Source organism: Hypanus sabinus, chromosome 22 (assembly GCF_030144855.1).
Source record: "Hypanus sabinus isolate sHypSab1 chromosome 22, sHypSab1.hap1, whole genome shotgun sequence".
Taxonomy (NCBI): domain Eukaryota; kingdom Metazoa; phylum Chordata; class Chondrichthyes; order Myliobatiformes; family Dasyatidae; genus Hypanus; species Hypanus sabinus.
Genome location: NC_082727.1, coordinates 51,085,676 through 51,105,059, shown reverse-complemented (window position 1 = coordinate 51,105,059; position 19,384 = coordinate 51,085,676). Strand labels below are relative to the sequence as shown.

General features: G+C 41.7%; 1 protein-coding gene across 3 annotated transcripts in view; it reads right to left on the bottom strand.

The window, feature by feature from the left end:
- LOC132379602 (putative pre-mRNA-splicing factor ATP-dependent RNA helicase DHX32) overlaps positions 1-19,384 on the bottom strand; it is a 31,485-nt gene that overhangs the window by 9,283 nt on the left and 2,818 nt on the right. For 2 of the 3 annotated variants that reach the window (XM_059947708.1, XM_059947709.1), the window contains exons 2-4: positions 12,697-12,890; positions 9,030-9,414; positions 1,869-2,114 (exon numbers count right to left, since the gene is read on the bottom strand). In XM_059947708.1, the coding sequence (XP_059803691.1) occupies positions 1,869-2,114; positions 9,030-9,414; positions 12,697-12,890 (825 nt within the window). Of the gene's footprint in view, positions 1-1,868; positions 2,115-9,029; positions 9,415-12,696; positions 12,891-17,877; positions 17,927-19,384 lie in introns of all 3 variants that reach the window. The other variant, XM_059947710.1, reaches the window with a different exon arrangement.

Here is a 19,384-nt window from a genome sequence, read left to right as displayed (position 1 = left end):
TTGTTTATTTAGATTTTCAGAAGGTCTTTGCAAAGGTATTGCATATGAGGGTGCTCAACAAACTAAGAGCCCATGATATCATGGCAAAGGTACTTGGATGGATTGAACATTGGCCAACTGGTGTGAGGCAAAGAGTTGGAATAAAGACGGCCTTTTCTGGTTGGCTACAGGAGACTAGTAGTGTGCTGCAGGGGTCTGTGCTGGGACTTCAACTTTATATGTCAATGATTTGGATGAAGGAGTTGATGAATTTGTGGACAAGTTTGCAGACGATACCAAGACAGGTGGAAGGGCAAGTAGTGTTGAGAAAGCAGGGAGGCTACAGTACAGACAGGTTGAGGGAATGGGCAAAGAAGTGACAGATGGAATATAGAGAAGTGCATGGTCATGGACTATTTTGTAAATTCAGAGAAAATTCAAAAATTAGACATGTAGAGGACTTGGGAGTCCCTGTGAAGGATTCTCTAGAAGTTAATTTGCTGGTTTGGGGTTGGTGGTAAGAAAGGCAAATGCAATGTTAGCATTCATTTCAAGAAGACTAGAATGAAAAAGGATGTAATTGAGGATTTATATGGTATTGGTCAGACTGCACTTGAAGTATCGTGAACAGTTTTGGGCTCCTTATCTAAGAAAGTATATGCTGGCATTGAAGAGCGTTCAGACGAAGTTCACAAGAATGATCCGAAGAATGAAAGGGTCAGCATACAAGTTGCGTTTGACGACTATGGGCCTATACTCACTGGAGTTTAGAAGAATGGCGGTGGGGGCAGGGAAGGGGGAAATCTCATTGAAACCTATCAAATATTGAAAGGTCTGGATAGAGTGAAAGTGGAGAAGATGTTTTCTATAGTCGGGGAGTCCAGGACTAGAAGGCACAGCCTCAGAATTTAAAAAGTTTGACTATGTTCCTGTCATTTGCTTGCTAATTTCACCAGAATGCTGCAATGTTTGTTTCACACTTCAGCCCAAGCATCATGAGCTTGAAGATTTGATCAATAGCTGATACATGGTCTCGAAATAGCAGTAAGCCGCTGAAGTCAACGAATCTGAACAGAATCTCTATCCTTTACCATCTCATCCACTCCCTTACTTTAAAGATTTCAAACCAATCATTCATGAATCTTCACAAAAATATGTACATAGAAAGGAAATGGTGGGTATACAGTTGCTTTTAAAGTGCAGTCTTCTGCAGCAAATACTAAAGCAAGCTTCTCATATTACAATATCAAAGACTCCCTAGTCCACTTGTACAACCATTTCTCTTTCCTATTAAACCAAGCGCTGATAGTGAAGGCACCAATATCGTGAATCAATATGCCAATTTACAAACACAACATGAAATTTGCTTCAAACACAAAAAAAGTCAACGGCCTCCACTTGTGCCATGATGATGTCACACTCAAGGTGGAGGAACAGCACCTTATATTCGGTCTGGGTAGCCTCCAACCTGGTGGCATGAATATATAAAAAAAATCTCTCCCCCTCTCCTGAAGAAGGGTCTCGGCTCAAAACATTGACTATTTGTTAATTTCCATTTATGCTGCTGATTTGCTGAGTTCCTCCAGCACCGTCTTGGATTTCTAGCATCTGCAGACTTTGTGTTTACGTAAAAATACAGATTAGATTTACTTAAAAAAGATGTAGCAATGCTACAGAAAACATCTGCATGGGATGTAGGATCAGCAAACAAGATAACAAAAGACCTGTAAACATTCCACTTTGTGCTTCAATCCTCAATTCTCCTTTGTGATCCATTGCAAACAAAAAGTGAACATTTTGTCTCAAAAACATTGTAAATGCTGAGTGACTGTATAACACCTTTTAACACATTTATTAAACAAAATCTGCTACAGAATCAACCTACTCACACTTCTTCTCTCCATGCCCACATCAATAACATACTTCACGTTTTCCATGTAATGTAAGGACTTCCCCACACTTGTGGTCAATATCACTTTCCTTTTGTATCGTTTGCCATTCTGCTCCAACGTGTCACCTGGTCTGTCAAAAGACATTGTCTGCTCTGGGTCAAGAGGAATCGGCACTAGTTCTCCCAGCATCGGATGATGTTTAGCAGTTTCTCGTTCAATAATCTTGTAGGCTTCATCAATTTCCTGAAGGTATATAAACAGATCTATTTAATCCAATAACTATGAGCAAAACTAAGTTTTTTTGTTTTTAATAAATTCAGTTCAATCATACAGAATGATACTAAATTTGATTCAAATAATGCTTCTCATCAGTTCTATGCTTAGTTTATTACAAGCATCCAATTGTAGTGATAATGATACAAGACAAAGGAAAATCTTTAAAAAAAAATTTAATTGAATTTTCAAATAAGTTACAGAAAGAAAAAAAGAAAATTATCAACCCTTCCCCCCTCCCCCCTAACATATCCCTATAGACAAAGGAAAATCTTCAGCAGGTCTGGCATAAGGGGAGTGCCACGGTCAGGGCAACACTACTACAGCTTGAGGTGTCGGAGTTTGGAGTTCAATTCCAATGTCGTCTGTAAGAAGTTTGTGCATCCTTCCTGTGAGCGCTTGGGTTTCCTTTACATGCTCCAGTTCAAAGAACTCTCACACTCCAAAGAAGAAGTTGTGGAGGCCCCTGCAGAGATTTGTTTCATTGTTAGCTATTACTTAAGTTCTTAAAGATTTGGAGGTAGCTAACCTAGTTCAGTTGTTTAAAAAGGACAAAGCAGGGAACTACAGGCCAGTCAACCTGACATCAGTAATGGGGAAATTATTGGGGGGAGTTCTGAGGGGCAGGATCTACTAGAATTTGGAAAGGATGAGTTTGATTAGGAGAAGCCAGTATGACTTTGGGCTTGGAAAGTCACGCTTGACAAAAATTTCAGTTGTTTTTGAAGAGGTAGATGATTTGGTGCTAGATTTCTCTATTTTGACTTTAGTAAGGTCGTCAATAAAATCCCCCATTGTAGGCTTGCCTGGAAGGTTACATCCAAAGGAATTCAGGGACAGCTAATAACATATAACATATAACAATCACAGCACGGAAACAGGCCATCTCGGCCCTCCTAGTCCGTGCCGAACTCTTAATCTCACCTAGTCCCACCTACCCGCACTCAGCCCATAACCCTCCACTCCTTTCCTGTCCATATACCTATCCAATTTTACCTTAAATGACACAACTGAACTGGCCTCTACTACTTCTAAAGGAAGCTCATTCCACACAGCTATCACTCTCTGAGTAAAGAAATACCCCTTCGTGTTTCCCTTAAACTTCTGCCCCCTAACTCTCAAATCATGTCCTCTCGTTTGAATCTCCCCTACTCTCAATGGAAACAGCCTATTCACGTCAACTCTATCTATCCCTCTCAAAATTTTAAATACCTCGATCAAATCCCCCCTCAACCTTCTACGCTCCAATGAATAGAGACCTAACTTGTTCAACCTTTCTCTGTAACTTAAGTGCTGAAACCCAGGTAACATCCTAGTAAATCGTCTCTGCACTCTCTCTAATTTATTGATATCTTTCCTATAATTCGGTGACCAGAACTGCACACAATATTCTAAATTTGGCCTTACCAATGCCTTGTACAATTTTAACATTACATTCCAACTTCTGTACTCAATGCTTTGATTTATAAAGGCCAGCGTTCCAAAAGCCTTCTTCACCACCCTATCTACATGAGACTCTACCTTCAGGGAACTATGCACTGTTATTCCTAGATCTCTCTGTTCCTCTGCATTCCTCAGTGCCCTACCATTTAGCCTGTATGTTCTATTTGGATTATTCCTGCCAAAATGTAGAACCTCACACTTCTCAGCATTAAACTCCATCTGCCAACGTTCAGCCCATTCTTCTAACCGGCATAAATCTCCCTGCAATCTTGTGGCCTGGAGGAGGGAAGCTGAGAATGGTGGTGGAAGGTGGTTTCTCAGAATTGAGGTAGGTGGCTAATGGTATGCTGCAGCAGTCAGTGTTGGAACCCTTGTTATTCATGATAAACTGATCGAACAAGGTCTTTATTCCTTAGAATTAGGAGAATAAGAGGCACTTTATAGAAATAGTTTAAATTATGAGAGTCATTGATAAGATAGACATCATTTCCCAAGGTAGGGAAGATCAAAATTACAGGGCACAGAGTTAGGGTGAGAGGGGAAGGATTTATTTGTGATCTGAGGGGTAACTTTTTAATGTAATGGGTGGAGAATGTATGGAACAAGTAGCTGAGGACGATACAATGGTATCATTTAAGAAGCACTAGGATAGGTATTTAGGAGGATGGGACTTGGAGGAATTTGGGCCAAATGCAAGAAATTGGGATCATTTGGTGTGCATGGAGTTTTGGGATGAAGGGCCTATATTCAGAGTGCTCAGCTTTAAGAGATTTATCCTCTGTTTAAGTATACACCATGGAACAAGACCCTCCAGCCCAATGAACCGCATCTCTCTATTTCACAAGGCAATTTACAATGACCAATTAACCTACTAATTACTATTACTGATGTCAGGTTAACTGGCCTGTAGTTCCCTGGCATGTCCTTGCTACCCTTCTTAAACAACAGAACATTAATCTTTGAGAACTTCAGTAATGTCTGACAATGAAGGCTGCAAGGGCCCCCACAATTACTTCTCTAGCCTCCCACAAAATCTGAGGATGCACTCGATCAGGCCCTGGGGATTTATTCACCTTAATGCATTGGAAGACTAGAAATACCACCTCCTACATATCACCTAATAATATGAAGGTTCTCCAAAATATCTCTACTTGGTTTCCTTATCTCTTTAGCAGCCGTGATTCCCCCCCACACCCCTCAGTAAACATCAAGGAGAAATATTTGTTAGAAATCCTCCCACCTCCTGAAACTCAAGAGATCGGCAGCTCTGCCAATCAGAGGGGACCTAATCGCTCCTTAATCACCTTTTTACGCTTACTATAGCTAGAGAACCTCTTGAGATTTTCCTCAAGCTTGCATGCCAGATCCATTTCATACCCTCCTGATTTCCCTCGCAGGAGTATTCTTTATCTTTTTATAGCCATCAAGGGATTTGCTCACCTCTGACCTCCTAAACCCAATATACTGTATGATTCCTTCTTTTTCTTGACCAGAGACTTAATATCTTTCATTAGCTAAAGTTCCCTAAACTTGCCAGTTTACCTTTCACCCTACCAGGAACATGCTGCTCCTGGACACTTCCCATCACACTCTTAAAGTCCTTCCACTTTCCATTTGTTCCTTTCCCTTCATCTGAAATCAACTTCTGCTAGATGCTGTCTAATTCTCCTCCAAAATAGGCCTGCTCTAGTTTAGGACTAAGCCAGTAAGCCAGGAGTCACCAACCTTTTTTGGACTGCGGACTGGTTTAATTTTGACAATATTCAGAAGGCATTTGATAAGGTCCCACATAGGAGATTGGTGGGTAAGATCAAAGCTCATGGCATTGGGGGGGGGGGGAGACATTGACATGGATAGAAAACTGGTTGGCAGATAGAAAGCAAAGGGTAGCGGTGAAAGGGTGTTTCTCGGAATGGCAGGTGGTGACTAGTGGGGTGCCACAGGGCTCTGTATTGGGACCACAGCTGTTTACGATTTACGTCAATGATTTAGATGAAGGCATTGAGAATAAAATCAGCAAATTTGCTGATGATACTAAGCTGGGTGGCAGTGTGACATGTGATGAGGATGTTAGGAGAATTCAGGGTGTTTTGGATAGGCTGGGTGAGTGGGCAGATACTTGGCAGATGACGTTTAATGTGAATAAGTGTGAGGTTATCCACATTGAGAGTAAGAACAGGAAGGCAGATTATTATCTGAACAGTGTAGAGTTAGGTAAGGGACAAATACAAAGAGATCCAGGAGTCCTTGTTCATCAGTCACTGAAGGTGAATGAGCAAATACAGCAGGCAGTGAAGAAGGCTAATGGAATGTTGGCCTTTATTACAAAGGGGATTGAGTACAAGAGCAAGGAAATCCTCTTGCATTTGTACAGAGTCCTGGTGAGACCACACCTGGAGTATTGTGTACAGTTTTGGTCACCAGGATTAAGGAAGGACATCCTGGCTGTAGAGGAAGCGCAGCATAGATTCACAAAGTTAATTCCTGGGATGTCTGGACTGTCTTGCGCAGAGAGGTTAGAGAGACTGGGCTTGTACACACTGGAATTAAGGAGATTGAGAGGGGATCTGATTGAAACATACAAGATTATTAAGGGATTGGACAAGATAGAGGCAGGAAATATGTTCCAGATGCTGGGAGAGTCCAGTACCAGAGGGCTTGGTTTGAGAATAAGGGGTAGGTCATTTAGGACAGAGTTAAGGAAAAACTTCTTCTCCCAGAGAGTTGTGGGGGTCTGGAATGCACTGCCTCGGAAGGCAGTGGAGGCCAATTCTCTGGATGCTTTCAAGAAGGAGCTAGATAGGTATCTTATGGATAGGGGAATCAAGGGATATGGGGACAAGGCAGGAACCGGGTATTGATAGTAGATGATCAGCCATGATCTCAAAATGGCAGTGCAGGCTCGAAGGGCTGAATGGTCTACTTCTGCACCTATTGTCTATATTCTTGCAGACTGGCCAACGGTGGGGTTGGGGGGGGTGGGGGGGTGGGGGGGTGGGGGGGATGTTAATCACGACAGGAATACAGGTGATAAGTCAACTATGAGTCATTTGTAAGTGGCTAATAGACTAAATTTCATTTCTAAAAGGGCTTATCTAACGAATTTAATATTAAACACACAGCGCATATTTTCTCACATGAACATAGTGATAAGTCAATTATGTCACTTATAAGTCAATAGCATCATAACATTTTAAGTAACATTTGGATATTAAACACACAGCGCATATTCTCCTCATATGAACATATAAAATCATTGCAACACACCAACATCGCTGAATCAGTGGGAGCCCTCGCCTTGTTTTCCTGCAACAAGACGGTCCCATTGTGGGCTGCGATACTCGAAGGGGGTTCCTTATTTAGTTTTCGTGGCTCTCAGTATTTGCTTCTGTACTGCTTGCTCACGTTTTTTCTGCTCAAGAAACTCAACGGGTTTGTCTTTAAGTGCTGGGTGCTTGGACTTAAGGTGCCGAAGCAGTTTTGAGGGCTTCCTTGCCTCATTAGACAGCATCCGGACCCGAACTCCAGCCTCCCACCCGCCCGCCGCCAGATGCCCTGGCCATGCGTCAAGCGAAAGGACAAGGGCCGGAGGTCCCTGTGCTGGGGCCACGGCAGTCGCAGTCCAGAGAGTGCAATCAAGCGAGGAGGAGTGCGACAGGGTGCCCGCCCCCCTTGTAGGTAGGTAGGCTTTAGAGGCGGCGCCCATCTGTCCACGCTCCAGGCCAATAGTATCGCCACTTCCCACCGGCTGCGTGAGGCTGTCGGTTACCCGAGGCCAAACACTGATCCCTGGCGCGAGGGTATCACTGCACTTAGGCGACTGATGACCTCGTGGGCGTTCAAGTTCAACAGTGGGTGTGACAGGGAATGAGGAAAGATGCAGCTGACTCATCGTTTCATATCGACAAATCATATCGCTTCCTCATGGCCCAGTGGTTGGGGACCACTGCTCTAAGCTGTAGACCTGCTCTATCCTTTTCCATCATTGTCTGAAAACTTATTGAATTATTGCCTCTAGAGCAGGGACTCCCAACTCTTATTTGCGCCATGGACCAATACCATTAAGCAAGAAGTCCATGGACCCCAGGCTGGGAACCTCTGACTGCCACCTCAGCTGGTTGTTCTGCCTCATCTCCCAAGAAGAGATCCAGTATTGCACCCTCCCGTTTAAGGCCTTCTAGATATTGATTCAATGAACACTTTTCACAAATATCAATTCATCCAGTCCCTGTGTGGTGCAATTGATGCCAGGGAAATTAAAATCTCTCACTAATAAAACCCTACTATTCTTACAATTTGATCAATTTCTCTATACACCAATTCCTCAAGTTCTCACTGACTACTGGGGGTGGGGGGAATCTATAATACAGTCCTAGAACGACCCTCCCATTCGTGTTTGTAAATTCCACCCATACAATCCCCAAGAATATCATCTCTAAGTGCTGCTTATAAAAAGAGGCTATGCCCCCTCCTGGAGGATCAGTGTTCCCAGAGCACCAGTGACACGGACGAAGGCAGAAGAAATTGGACACATGGCAGCAGATATAAAATTGCACAGCAAACCTCTGAAGAACAAGGGATTAAACATTTCTAGATGCATGTCGTATTTGTGAACAACTTTGGGTTACAAAGAAGTGGAGCAAGGTGAACAGGAAGTAGCTCCATTCTTCACAAGATGCGAGAAAACTGGATTAGCCAGTTTATATATTAAAAGAGCCAAGTAATTTAGATGTTTATGTTCCTCAAGTAACCAGTGCAATAGCAATTGAAGGATCAGGAGCAATAATCAGAGTCAGATTTAATATCACCAACATACGCTGTGAAATTTGTCGTCTTTGCAACAGCGGTAGGAGCACGACACTTTACTGTACTAGTGACTCAGGTTCAATTCCCGCCGCTGCCTGTAATTATTTTGTATGTTCTGCCCGTGACCGTGTGTGTTTCCTCCGGGTGCTCCGGTTTCCAAAGACATATGGTTGTTAGATTCATTGGTCACTAAAAACAGTCCCGTGATTAGGCTAGGGTTAAATCGGGGGATTGCTGAGCAGTGTGGGTCAAAGGGCCAGAAGGGCCTATTCTGCACTAAATCTCAATAAATAATTAAATGCAATACATAATAATAGAGGAATAAACTGTGCAGCAAATAATTAAATTAAATAAATATCTTTAAAAATATTTATTTATTTATTTAAAAAGTGAGGTAGAGCTTGTGGATTCAATGTCCACTCAAGACCTGAATCATCGCATGTGTTTCACATGCAGTCTACATTCAATAAACCTGCATTTAAATGGATGAGACGCCATCACCTACAGTTAAACTCACTTCTGCTATTTGGCTCTCATGATTGTTTTGTTACTGCCATGCCATTTGCGCATTCGACAACATTTCTACTTTGTTAGCAGCAGGGTTTCAAGCGGGGGAAAAAAAAGCAAAAGGCTTACCTTTTTACAGGATAGAAAAATAGCAACATCACCCTTCTCCATTGTGCTGTGTATTTTAAACAACAGTCTAAGTGCTGAGAAGAAATAGTTTTCTTGTGGCATGCAGCTGTAAACAATTTCGAAAGGGCATTCAATGGGCTCCACAGTCTCCACTTGTATTAGAGAGCCGTCACCATAATAGGCGTGCAGCTTACTGGACATGTGAGGGGAAGTTATTATAACAACCTTTAGTTCTGGTCTCTGTCTCACGAGGTCTTTCAGAAGACCCAGCAGCACATCTGTGGAAATGGTTCGTCTGTGCGTTTCATCCACAATGATAACTGCATAGTGTTCTAGAAGAGGGTTCGACATCATCTCCTGCAGGAGCATATCATCTGTGCTATACCTGAGACATAGGAGAACGTTATTTGGATGGCTTGATTTAAACTTGCTTGAAGGATAAAACAAATCAGTTGAAGATCACAGATTGTTTTCCCCTAAAACAGAATCCTTCTCTTCATCCTCTAAGTCAGATGCATCAGTATGACAGTGGAGTAAAGGGAATTACAGAGGCACAAGAAATGATCAGAAAAGAACACTGGCAGAGATGATGGCACAGCAGCAATGGCTGGAATATCTGGAAGCAATTCGGAAGGCACAGGAGAGACACATCCCAAAGAGTAAGAAGTATTCTAAAAAAAATAAAAAATAAAAAATGACACAACCTTGGCTAACAAGTGAAGTCAGAGCCAAAATAAAAGCCAAAGAGAAGGCATACAACTGAGCAAAAATTAGTGGAAAGCCAGAGGATTGGGAAGCTTTTAAAAACCAACAGAAAGCAACTGAAAAAGTCATTGAGATAAAGATGGAACATGAAAGTAAGCTTGCCAATTATATTAAAGAGGACACCAAAAGTTTCTTCAGATACATGAAGTGTAAAATGAAGGTGAGAGTGGACCACTTGAAAATGATGCTGGAGAGGCAGTAATGGGGGATAACAAGACAATGGATGAATGGAATAAGCACTTTGTATCAGTCCTCATTGTGGGAGACATGCAGTACGGTGGAAGTTCCAGGTGTCAGGGGTCATGAAGTGTGTGAAGTTACTGTAACAAGAGAAAATATTCTTGGAAAATGAAAAGACCTGAAGGAAGATAAATCACCTGGGCCAAATGGTGTACACCCCAGGGTTCTGAAAGAGGTGGCTAAGAAAATATGGAGACAATAGTAATGATCTCTCAAGAGTTACTAGATTCTGGAATGGTTCCAGAAAAATGGAAAATTGCAAATGTCATTCCACTCTTCAAGAAGGGAAAGAGGCAGAAAGAAAGGAAACTAGGCCAGTTAGTCTGACCTCAATGGTAGCAAAGATGTTGGAGTTGACTATTAAGGATGAGGTCTCAGGATACTTGGAGGCACATAATAAAATGGGAAGATCTTGCCTGATAAATCTGTTGGAATTCTTTGAAGAAAGAAGAAGCAGGATAGACAAAGGAGAATCAGTTGATGTTGTGTACTTGTATTTTCAGAAGTCCTTTGACAAGGTGCCAGACATAAGGCCACTTAATAAGCTGTGAGCCCATGGTATTACAGGAAAGATTCTAGCATGGACAAAGCAGTGGCTGATTGGCAGGAAGCAAAGAGTGGGAATAAAGGGAACCTTTTCTGGCTGGCTGCCAGTGTCCAGAGATGGTCCACGGAGGGGGGGGGGGGTGGTCCTGAGTTGGGACCAATTACTTTTACATTACATGTCAATGATTTGGATGATGGAATTGATGGCTCTGTTGCAAAGTTTGCAGATGATATGAAAATAGGTGGAGGAGCAGGTGGTTTTCAGGAAGTAGCGAGACTACAGAAGGAGTTGGACAGATTAGGAGAATGGGCAAAGAAATGGCAGATGGAATACAGTGTCAGGAAGTGTATGAACATGCAATTTGGTAGATGAAATGAAAGGGCCGACTATTTTCTAAATGGGGAGAACATACAAAACAACAGGTGCAAAAGGGACTCGGGAGTGCTTCTGAAGGATTCTGTAAAGGTTAATATGCAGGTTGAGTCTGTGGTGAGGAAAGCAAATGCAAGGTTAGCATTCATTTCAAGAGGACAGGTATATAAAAGCAAGGATGTAATATTGAGACTTTATAAAGCACTGTTGAGGCCTCTCTTGGAGAATTGAGAGTAGTTTTGGGCCCTTTATCCCAGTGAAGATGTGCTGAAACTAGAAAGGGTTCAAAGGAGGCTCATGAAAATGATTCCAAAATTGAATGGCTTATCATACTAAAGGCATTTGATGGCTCTGGGCCTGTATTTGCTGGAATTCAGAAGAATGAGCGGTGACCTCGTTGGAACTTATTGAATGGTGAAAGGCCTTGATAGAGTGGATGTAGAGAGTATAAGATCAGAGGACACAGCTTCCGAATAGAGGGGTTTCCTTTTAGAACAGAGACGAGTAGGAATTTCTTTAGCCAGAGAGTGGTGAATCTGTAGAATTCTTCGCCACAGGCAGCTGTGGAGGCCAAAAGTCTTTATGTATATTTAATGCAGAGGTTGATAGATGCTTGACTGGTCAGGGCATGAAGGGATATGGGGAGAAGGCTGGAGCAGAGAGGAAAATTGGATCAGTCTTGATGAAATGGTGGAGCAGACTTGATGGGCCTAATGAAGCTCTTATATCTTATGGTCTTATGTAAAGCACATTTTTTATGTTTGATGGGATCCCATGACCACAGATGTCAATGAATTGAAATTATTCCTGACATGCTAATTCAGTTGACAACCTTGCCTAGAAATGTGAGAAGAGGCAGTACAGAGAATTGTATTTTGCATTTATATTTGAGTCGTATGGATAGAAGGAAAATCTCTTCCCCTGGAACAGAGAGATGGAAGTAATCGACCCTCATTCCCTTGGCTTCTCCAGTTCTTCTTAAGGAGCTATTTAAAAATAGAGATCTGATATCAAGTAACCTGTCTTGTGGGATGAGGAATAATTCACAGCCTATTCAAATACAAATGAGAGTAAAAAAACAAAAAAAAAATAGCATGGAGTGACAGGAAACGAGAAGTTATATTTTTTATCATGATTTTCTGTGCCATAAATTTTCTATTTAATTATCATAAACAGATATAAAGTTACATATAATTGTGTCAATAAAGTATGAGGTTAAATTGTGAAAGTATTATTTTATAGTCACACCATTGGTTTAGAGTTTCCATACAAGATATAATCCTTCACAAAATGTTAATGTGGATTCTAAAGTTATAAATATAAGTTATTATTTGGATGTTTGCAGCATGGACTATCCATACATTAGATATGTATGGATATATACATTAGACCCATACAGGCTTGGACAGGTATCTCTGGCTTTTAAAAAAAGCTATCTTAAATCAACCCATGTATTTATGAAACACTTAACTTACTATCTGAATCTGATGTTAAATTATATCCAATTCTTTGTCCAAATTTAGTTTTCCTTCAACTTACCCTCTTTCTGCTCATCATTGTCTCTCTTTGTCTTTCATTAACAATGGACTCTATTGTTATTTCTTGTAAAATGTAACATAATTGCTACAGAGCAGCATAGCTGCTTAAAAAGAGGCATGCAGCTGCCGTCCCCACTTAGTGTTGCGTTTGTGTTTGAATGATGGTTGCACAAAGGTCACCATAAGTAGACAGAAGCACACAAACCTCAGGATAGTTTCATTCATGCAGCAGTTTTCATACGGGATTACGTAGCCCACTTCGTGCCCTATGTTGACATCCATCTCATCTGCCACACGAAGAGCCAGGTCAACAGCTGTCTGCTTGTGTGTCTGTGTGCACACAACAACCCCATACTGATACCTGGAAGAAAAACAATACTCGGCACACCACTGTGGAGTCTGCCGAAGATAAAGGAAACAATTGTGACCACCATAGGCTTTGAATACAATGCTTCAGCATAGCATGCCTGGGCAACTAAGCCTAGACTTAGATATTAAATAGTTTCAGAACTGACAAAATGCTAAGCAATAAACATTTGAATTATGTTAATTTGGATGCACTTATTGCCAATACATACTTAAGTAAATACCTATTCATGATGGTTGTTGTTCTCGTCCCTTTCCGCACCTTGTGGCGTATCGGGCAACATTCTTGCAGTTTGTTTTTCTTCCCCCCAGAAGGTAGAGCTGCCAGCTCAGTGCTCAACCCAGCATGGATGAAAAGTGTGTGAGGAGCCGGCTGGATTCGAACCTGGGACCACTCGCTTTGAAGTCCCATGTGGATGTCACAATACCACCGGTCAGAATGGCAGGCAGTGACTAGTGGGGTACAGCAAGGCTCAGTGCTGGGACCCCAGTTGTTTACAATACATATTAATGATTTAGACGAGGAAATTAAATGCAGCATCTCCAAGTTTGCGGATGACATGAAGTTCGGTGGCATTGTTAGCTGTGAGGAGGATGCTAACATGATGCAGGGTGACTTGGATAGGTTAGGTGAGTGGGCAAATTCATGGCAGATGCAATTTAATGTGGATAAATGTGAGGTTATCCACTTTGGTTGCAAGAACAGGAAAACAGATTATTATCTGAATGGTGGCCAATTAGGAAAAGGGGAGATGCAACGAGACCAGGGTGTCATTGTACACCAGTCATTCGAAGTGGGCATGCAGGTACAGCAGGCGGTGAAAAAGGCAAATGGTATGTTGGCATTCCTAGCAAAAGGATTTGAGTACAGGAGCAGGGAGGTTCTACTGCAGTTGTACAAGGCCTTGGTGAGACCGCACCTAGAGTATTGTGTGCAGTTTTGGTCCCCTAATCTGAGGGAAGACATTCTTGCCATGGAGGGAGTACAGAGAAGGTTCACCAGATTGATTCCTGGGATGGCAGGATTTTCATATGAAGAAAGACTGGATCGACTAGGCTTATACTCACTGGAATTTAGAAAATTGAGGGGGGATCTTATTGAAACGTATAAAATTCTAAAGGGTTTGGACAGGCTAGATGCAGGAAGATGGTTTCCGGTGTTGGGGAAGTCCAGAACAAGGGGTCACAGTTTAGGGATAAAGGGGAAGCCTTTTAGGACTGAGATGAGGAAAAACTTCTTCACACAGAAAGTGGTAAATCTGTGGAATTCACTGCCACAGGAAACAGTTGAGGCTGGTTCATTGGCTATATTTAAGAGGAAGTTAGATATGGCCCTTGTGGCTAAAGGGATCAGGGGGTATGGGGAGAAAGCAGGTACAGGGTTCTGAGTTGGATGATCAGCCATGATCATACTGAATGGTGGTGCAGGCTCGAAGGGCTGAATGGCCTACTCCTGCACCTATTTTCTATGTTTCTATAGATGATGGTTAGCTTGGAAATAAAATGTTTCTATAGAAAGCTCCCTAAATCACTTAGATTCATCATTTTATTTTTAAAACGGATCAGTGATTAAAATCATAATGAATGCTGTAATTCAGCATATGCTGCAGTAGTCATGGACTTGTGATTTTGACAGCGATGTTAGATGTACAATGAACAGTCTTATTATACTATGAGCTAACTTGCTGTTCCAGTTCGAATTCCTGCAAAACTCAAACCCAAATAAATCTCCTACGGTTCTCCTTATCATCGTTTTCATTTATCAATACATTCTTTAGGTTTTATTGTTGGCCATTTTAGACAATAGTCAGTAGGTGCAGGAGTAGGCCATTCAGCCCTTCTAGCCAGCACCGCCATTCACTGTGATCATGGCTGATCATACACAATCAGTACCCTGTTCCTGCCCTCTCCCCATATCCCTTGACCCCACTATCTATAAGAGCTCTATCTAACTCTCTCTTGAATGCATCCAGAGACTTGGCCTCCACTGCCTTCGGGGGCAGAGCATTCCACATATCCACCACTCTTTGGGTGAAAAAGTTTTTCTGCATCTCTGTTCTAAATGGCCTACCCCTTAATTTTAAATTGTAGCCTCTAGGTCTGGACTCACCCATCAGCGGGAACATGCTTCCTGCCTCCAGCGTGTCCGATCCCTTAACAATCTTATATGTTTCAAACAGATCCCCTCTCATCCTTCTAAATTCCAGTGTATACAAGCCCAGTCGCTCCAATCTTTCAACATATGACAGTCCCGCCATTCCGGAAATTAACCTCGTAAACCTACGCTGCACTCCCTCAATAGCAGGAATGTCCTTCCTCAAATTTGGAGACCAAAACTGCACACAATACTCCAGGTGGGGTCTCACCAAGGCCCTGTACAGCTGCAGAATGACCTCTTTACTCCTATACTCAATTTCTCTTGTTATAAAGGCCAGTATGCCATTAGCTTTCTTCACTGCCTGCTGTACCTGCATGCTTGCTTTCATCGACTGATGTACAAGTACACCTAGATCTCGTTGTACTTCCCCTTTTCCTAACTTGACTCTGTTTAGATAGTAACCTGCCTTCCTGTTCTTGCCACCAAAGTGGATAACTTCACATTTATCCACATTAAACTGCATCAGCCATACATTTGCCCACTCACCTAGCCTGTCCAAGTCACCCTGCATTCTCATAACATCCTCCTGACATTTCACACTGCCACCCAGCTTTGAGTCATCAGCAAATTTGCTAATGTTACTTTTAATCCCTTCATCTAAATCATTAATGTATATTGTAAACAGCTGCGGTCCCAGCACCGAACCTTGCGGTACCCCACAGGTCACAGCCTGCCATTCTGAAAGGGACCCGTTAATCACTACTCTTTGTTTCCTGTCAGCCAGCCAATTTTTAATCCATGTCAGTACTCTGCCCCCAGTACCATGTGCCCTAATTTTGCCCACTAATCTCCTATGTGGGACTTTATCAAAACCTTTCTGGAAGTCCAGGTACACTACATCCACTGGCTCTTCCTTGTCCATTTTCATAGTTACATCCTCAAAAAACTCCAGAAGATTAGTCAAGCATACCTTCGTAAATCCATGCTGACTCGGACTGATCCTTCTACTGCTATCCAAATGTGTTGTAATTTCCTCTTTTATAATTGACTCCAGTATCTTTCCCACCACTGACGTCAGGCTAACCGGTCTATATTCCCTGTTTTCTCTCTCCCTCCTTTCTTGAAAAGTGGGACAGCATTAGCCACCCTCCAATCCACAGGACCTGATCCTGAATCTATAGAACATTGAAAAATGATTACCAACGTGTCCACGATTTCTAGAGCCACCTCCTTAGGTACCCTGGGATGCAGACCATCAGGTCCCGGGGACTTATCAGCCTTCAGACTCAGACTATCCAACACCGTTTCTTGCCTAATATAAATTTCCTTCAGTTCATCCATTACCCTAGTTCCTTTGGCCACTATTATATCTGGGAGATTGTTTCTGTCTTCCCTACTGAAGACAGATCCAAAGTACCTGTTCAACTCGTCTGCCATTTCCTTGTTCCCCATAATAAGTTCACCTGTTTCTGTCTTCAACGGCCCAATTTTGGTCTTAACTATTTTTTTGCTATTCACATACCTAAAGAAGCTTTTACTATCCTCCTTTATATTCTTGGCCAGTTTACCTTCATACCTCATTTTTTCTTGGCATTTTGCCTTTTTTTTTTATTATCTTCTGTTGCTCTTTAAAAGCTTCCCAGTCCTCCGGTTTCCTGCTCATCTTTGCTATGTTATACTTCTCTTTTATTTTTATACTGCCCTTTACTTCCCTCATCAGCCACAGCTGCCCCTTACTCCCCTTAGGATCTTTCTTCCTCTTTGGAATGAACCGATCCTGCACCTTCTGTATTATTCCCAGAAATACCTGCCATTGTTGTTCCACTGTCTTCCCTGCTAGGGTATTGTTCCATTGAACTTTGGCCAGCTCCTCCCTCATAGCTCCATAGTTTCCTTTGTTCAACTGTAATACTGACACATCCGATTTTCCCTTCTCCTTCTCAAATTGTAGGTTAAAACATATCATATTATGGCCACTATCCCCTAATGGTTCCTTTACCTCGAGGTCCCTGATCAAATCTGGTTCATTGCACAACACTAAATCTAGAATTGCCTTCTCCCTGGTAGGCTCCAGTACAAGCTGTTCTAAGAATCCATCTCGGAGGCACTCCACAAACTCCCTTTCTTGGGGTCCAGTACCATTCTGATTCTCCCAGTCTACCTGCATGTTGAAATCCCCCATGACAACTAATTCATTACCTTTGCAACATGCCAATTTTAACTCTTCATTCAATTTACACCCGACATCCAGACTACTGTTTGGGGACCTGTAGGTAACTCCAATTAGGGTCTTTGTACCCTTAGAATTTCTCAGTTCTATCCATACTGACTCTACATCCCCTGATTCTATGTTGCCCTCCTCGCAAGGGACTGAATATCATTCCTCACCAACAGAGCCACCCCGCCCCCTCTGCCCGTCAGTCTGTCCTTTCGATTAGACGTATATCCTTGAATATTCATTTCCCAGGCCCTGGCCAGGGAAGCTATATTAATATTTGTTATTTTTACAATATTAATCTGCTTCTCTTTAACTTTTGGAGTTATTCTGTTGTCAATTCTTTATTCTCTTCTCTCTCCACCTCCCTACACCATAATAGATTTTTAAGTTACCTCAAAAGTTTAAAAATAAACTTTCAAAAGTTACTGAAAAGTTGTGAAGCCATCAATATGCAAAATATATTCTGACAAGAGTAGGATAGGGCAAAAATTCACAGATCTGTATTCCATGCATATTCTTTGTTAAGCTGAAGAATGAAATTTATATCACAAGGTATAAAATAATGAAGCTTCCTTTACTTAGATTGATTTTTGTAAACATATTTTCAATTTCCTTTATAAAAGGAAAGGAAATTCTAGGAGTGCAAAACACATGCAGAATAAGGAAAAGTCTAGTTGAAAAGAAAAACTTGCTCACTCTCATACCTGGTCCTCTCAAATCACTTAAAATTTAAAAATTCTGAAATAAAAACAGCTGTGGAGTGAGAAACAGAATTAGCACTTCATGCCAATGATCTTTTATCGCAATCTAAGATGCCAACTGATTCCCCCTCCCCAGACTATGTGCCCCGTTTTATTTCTGTACTTCTTTCTTCTCATCCCTTCCTGACTCTCTTTATATCATGAGAACAGGGTTCCACAGGATTATAGATGTTGTTAGCATGCTTGTTTGTGACTGATAATCAACCTCTGAATTCTCCCAGATCTTTAAAATCATTTTGGGAAAGGAAATGTTAAGCAGGTACTACACCTTGCTCAAGGGTGACCTGCAGGGTAGTAGAGGGAAGGGGCACCTTACACCTGTGGGAGAGATGTATCTCCACCCTGCACCCTGAATGGTAAAAACCGAAATATCTAATACTAGTAATTAAGGTGGATCTAATCATATAAATGTTTTCATGATCAAAGTGTCAATAGGAATTTAGTAAATAGCTTGCTTTTGAATGGAACATTGCTACAGTTCCATAATGTTTTAAAAAAAATACAGCAGAGGCAAGTAAATAATTGAGTTCTGTGTGTATATTACGAACATGGGATATATGTTACATTTAACAGAAAACTATGTCAAAACTAAATTCCATTAATAGTCACAGAAAAGCAAGAAACAGCAAATACAGGAAATGTAAATGTAAACAAAATGTTGCAAACACCGAGCAAGTCAGGCGGCATCAATGGAAAGAGAAGGAGAATTAAGAAAAAAGTTACAAATTGAAATGATTTGTTCCACAGAAAAGGTGCAAATGGGAGAAGGGAAAATCAAAGGAGTTGATGTTTGCAGTAGGTTGGAGACCAACAAAACTGAATGACACTAAAAAGTGTTTCTGCTGGTGGGGTGGGGGGGGGGGGGGAGATGAAGAGAGTGAAAGTTTATTAATCACAAGTCACTTTCCAGAGGAGATACAAACGAAGAAAAAGGAAGTAAGGAAAGAGAAAAATCAATGCTATAATGGTGAAGCACCAAACACTGTATTTCTGGAAATAAATGAAAATGATAGAAATACTCTGTGTGTTAGGCAGCACCAGTGATCCTTTGCTTCTTTCTTGAACAGAGGCAAAGACCCACCCCTTCCACCAACCTTCCTCATCCTGGCTGAATTTATTCTCATCTTTAACTTCTCCTCAAAATACAGTTGATCAGTCACATTGTGAGACCAACCCACATTTATTTTTTACTCTATGTTTTCTTTTAGCATAGAAAAAAGGCATTAAGCCTGTGGAGTCTGTGTCGGCTTTTACAGCAATACCATCAGTTCCATTCCCTGATTTATTTCCCTGTAATAATCATCTCCATTTTTCAGTCTCCCTTCCTCACCTCTTTATCCCAAAACACCCATGACTGCACTGATGTTGCTTCCTGTTCTCATGTGAACTCGTAAGAACTTTCTTCACCTGTATTGCCAATTTCCACCCTGCTCTCCTTTTTATGTCAATT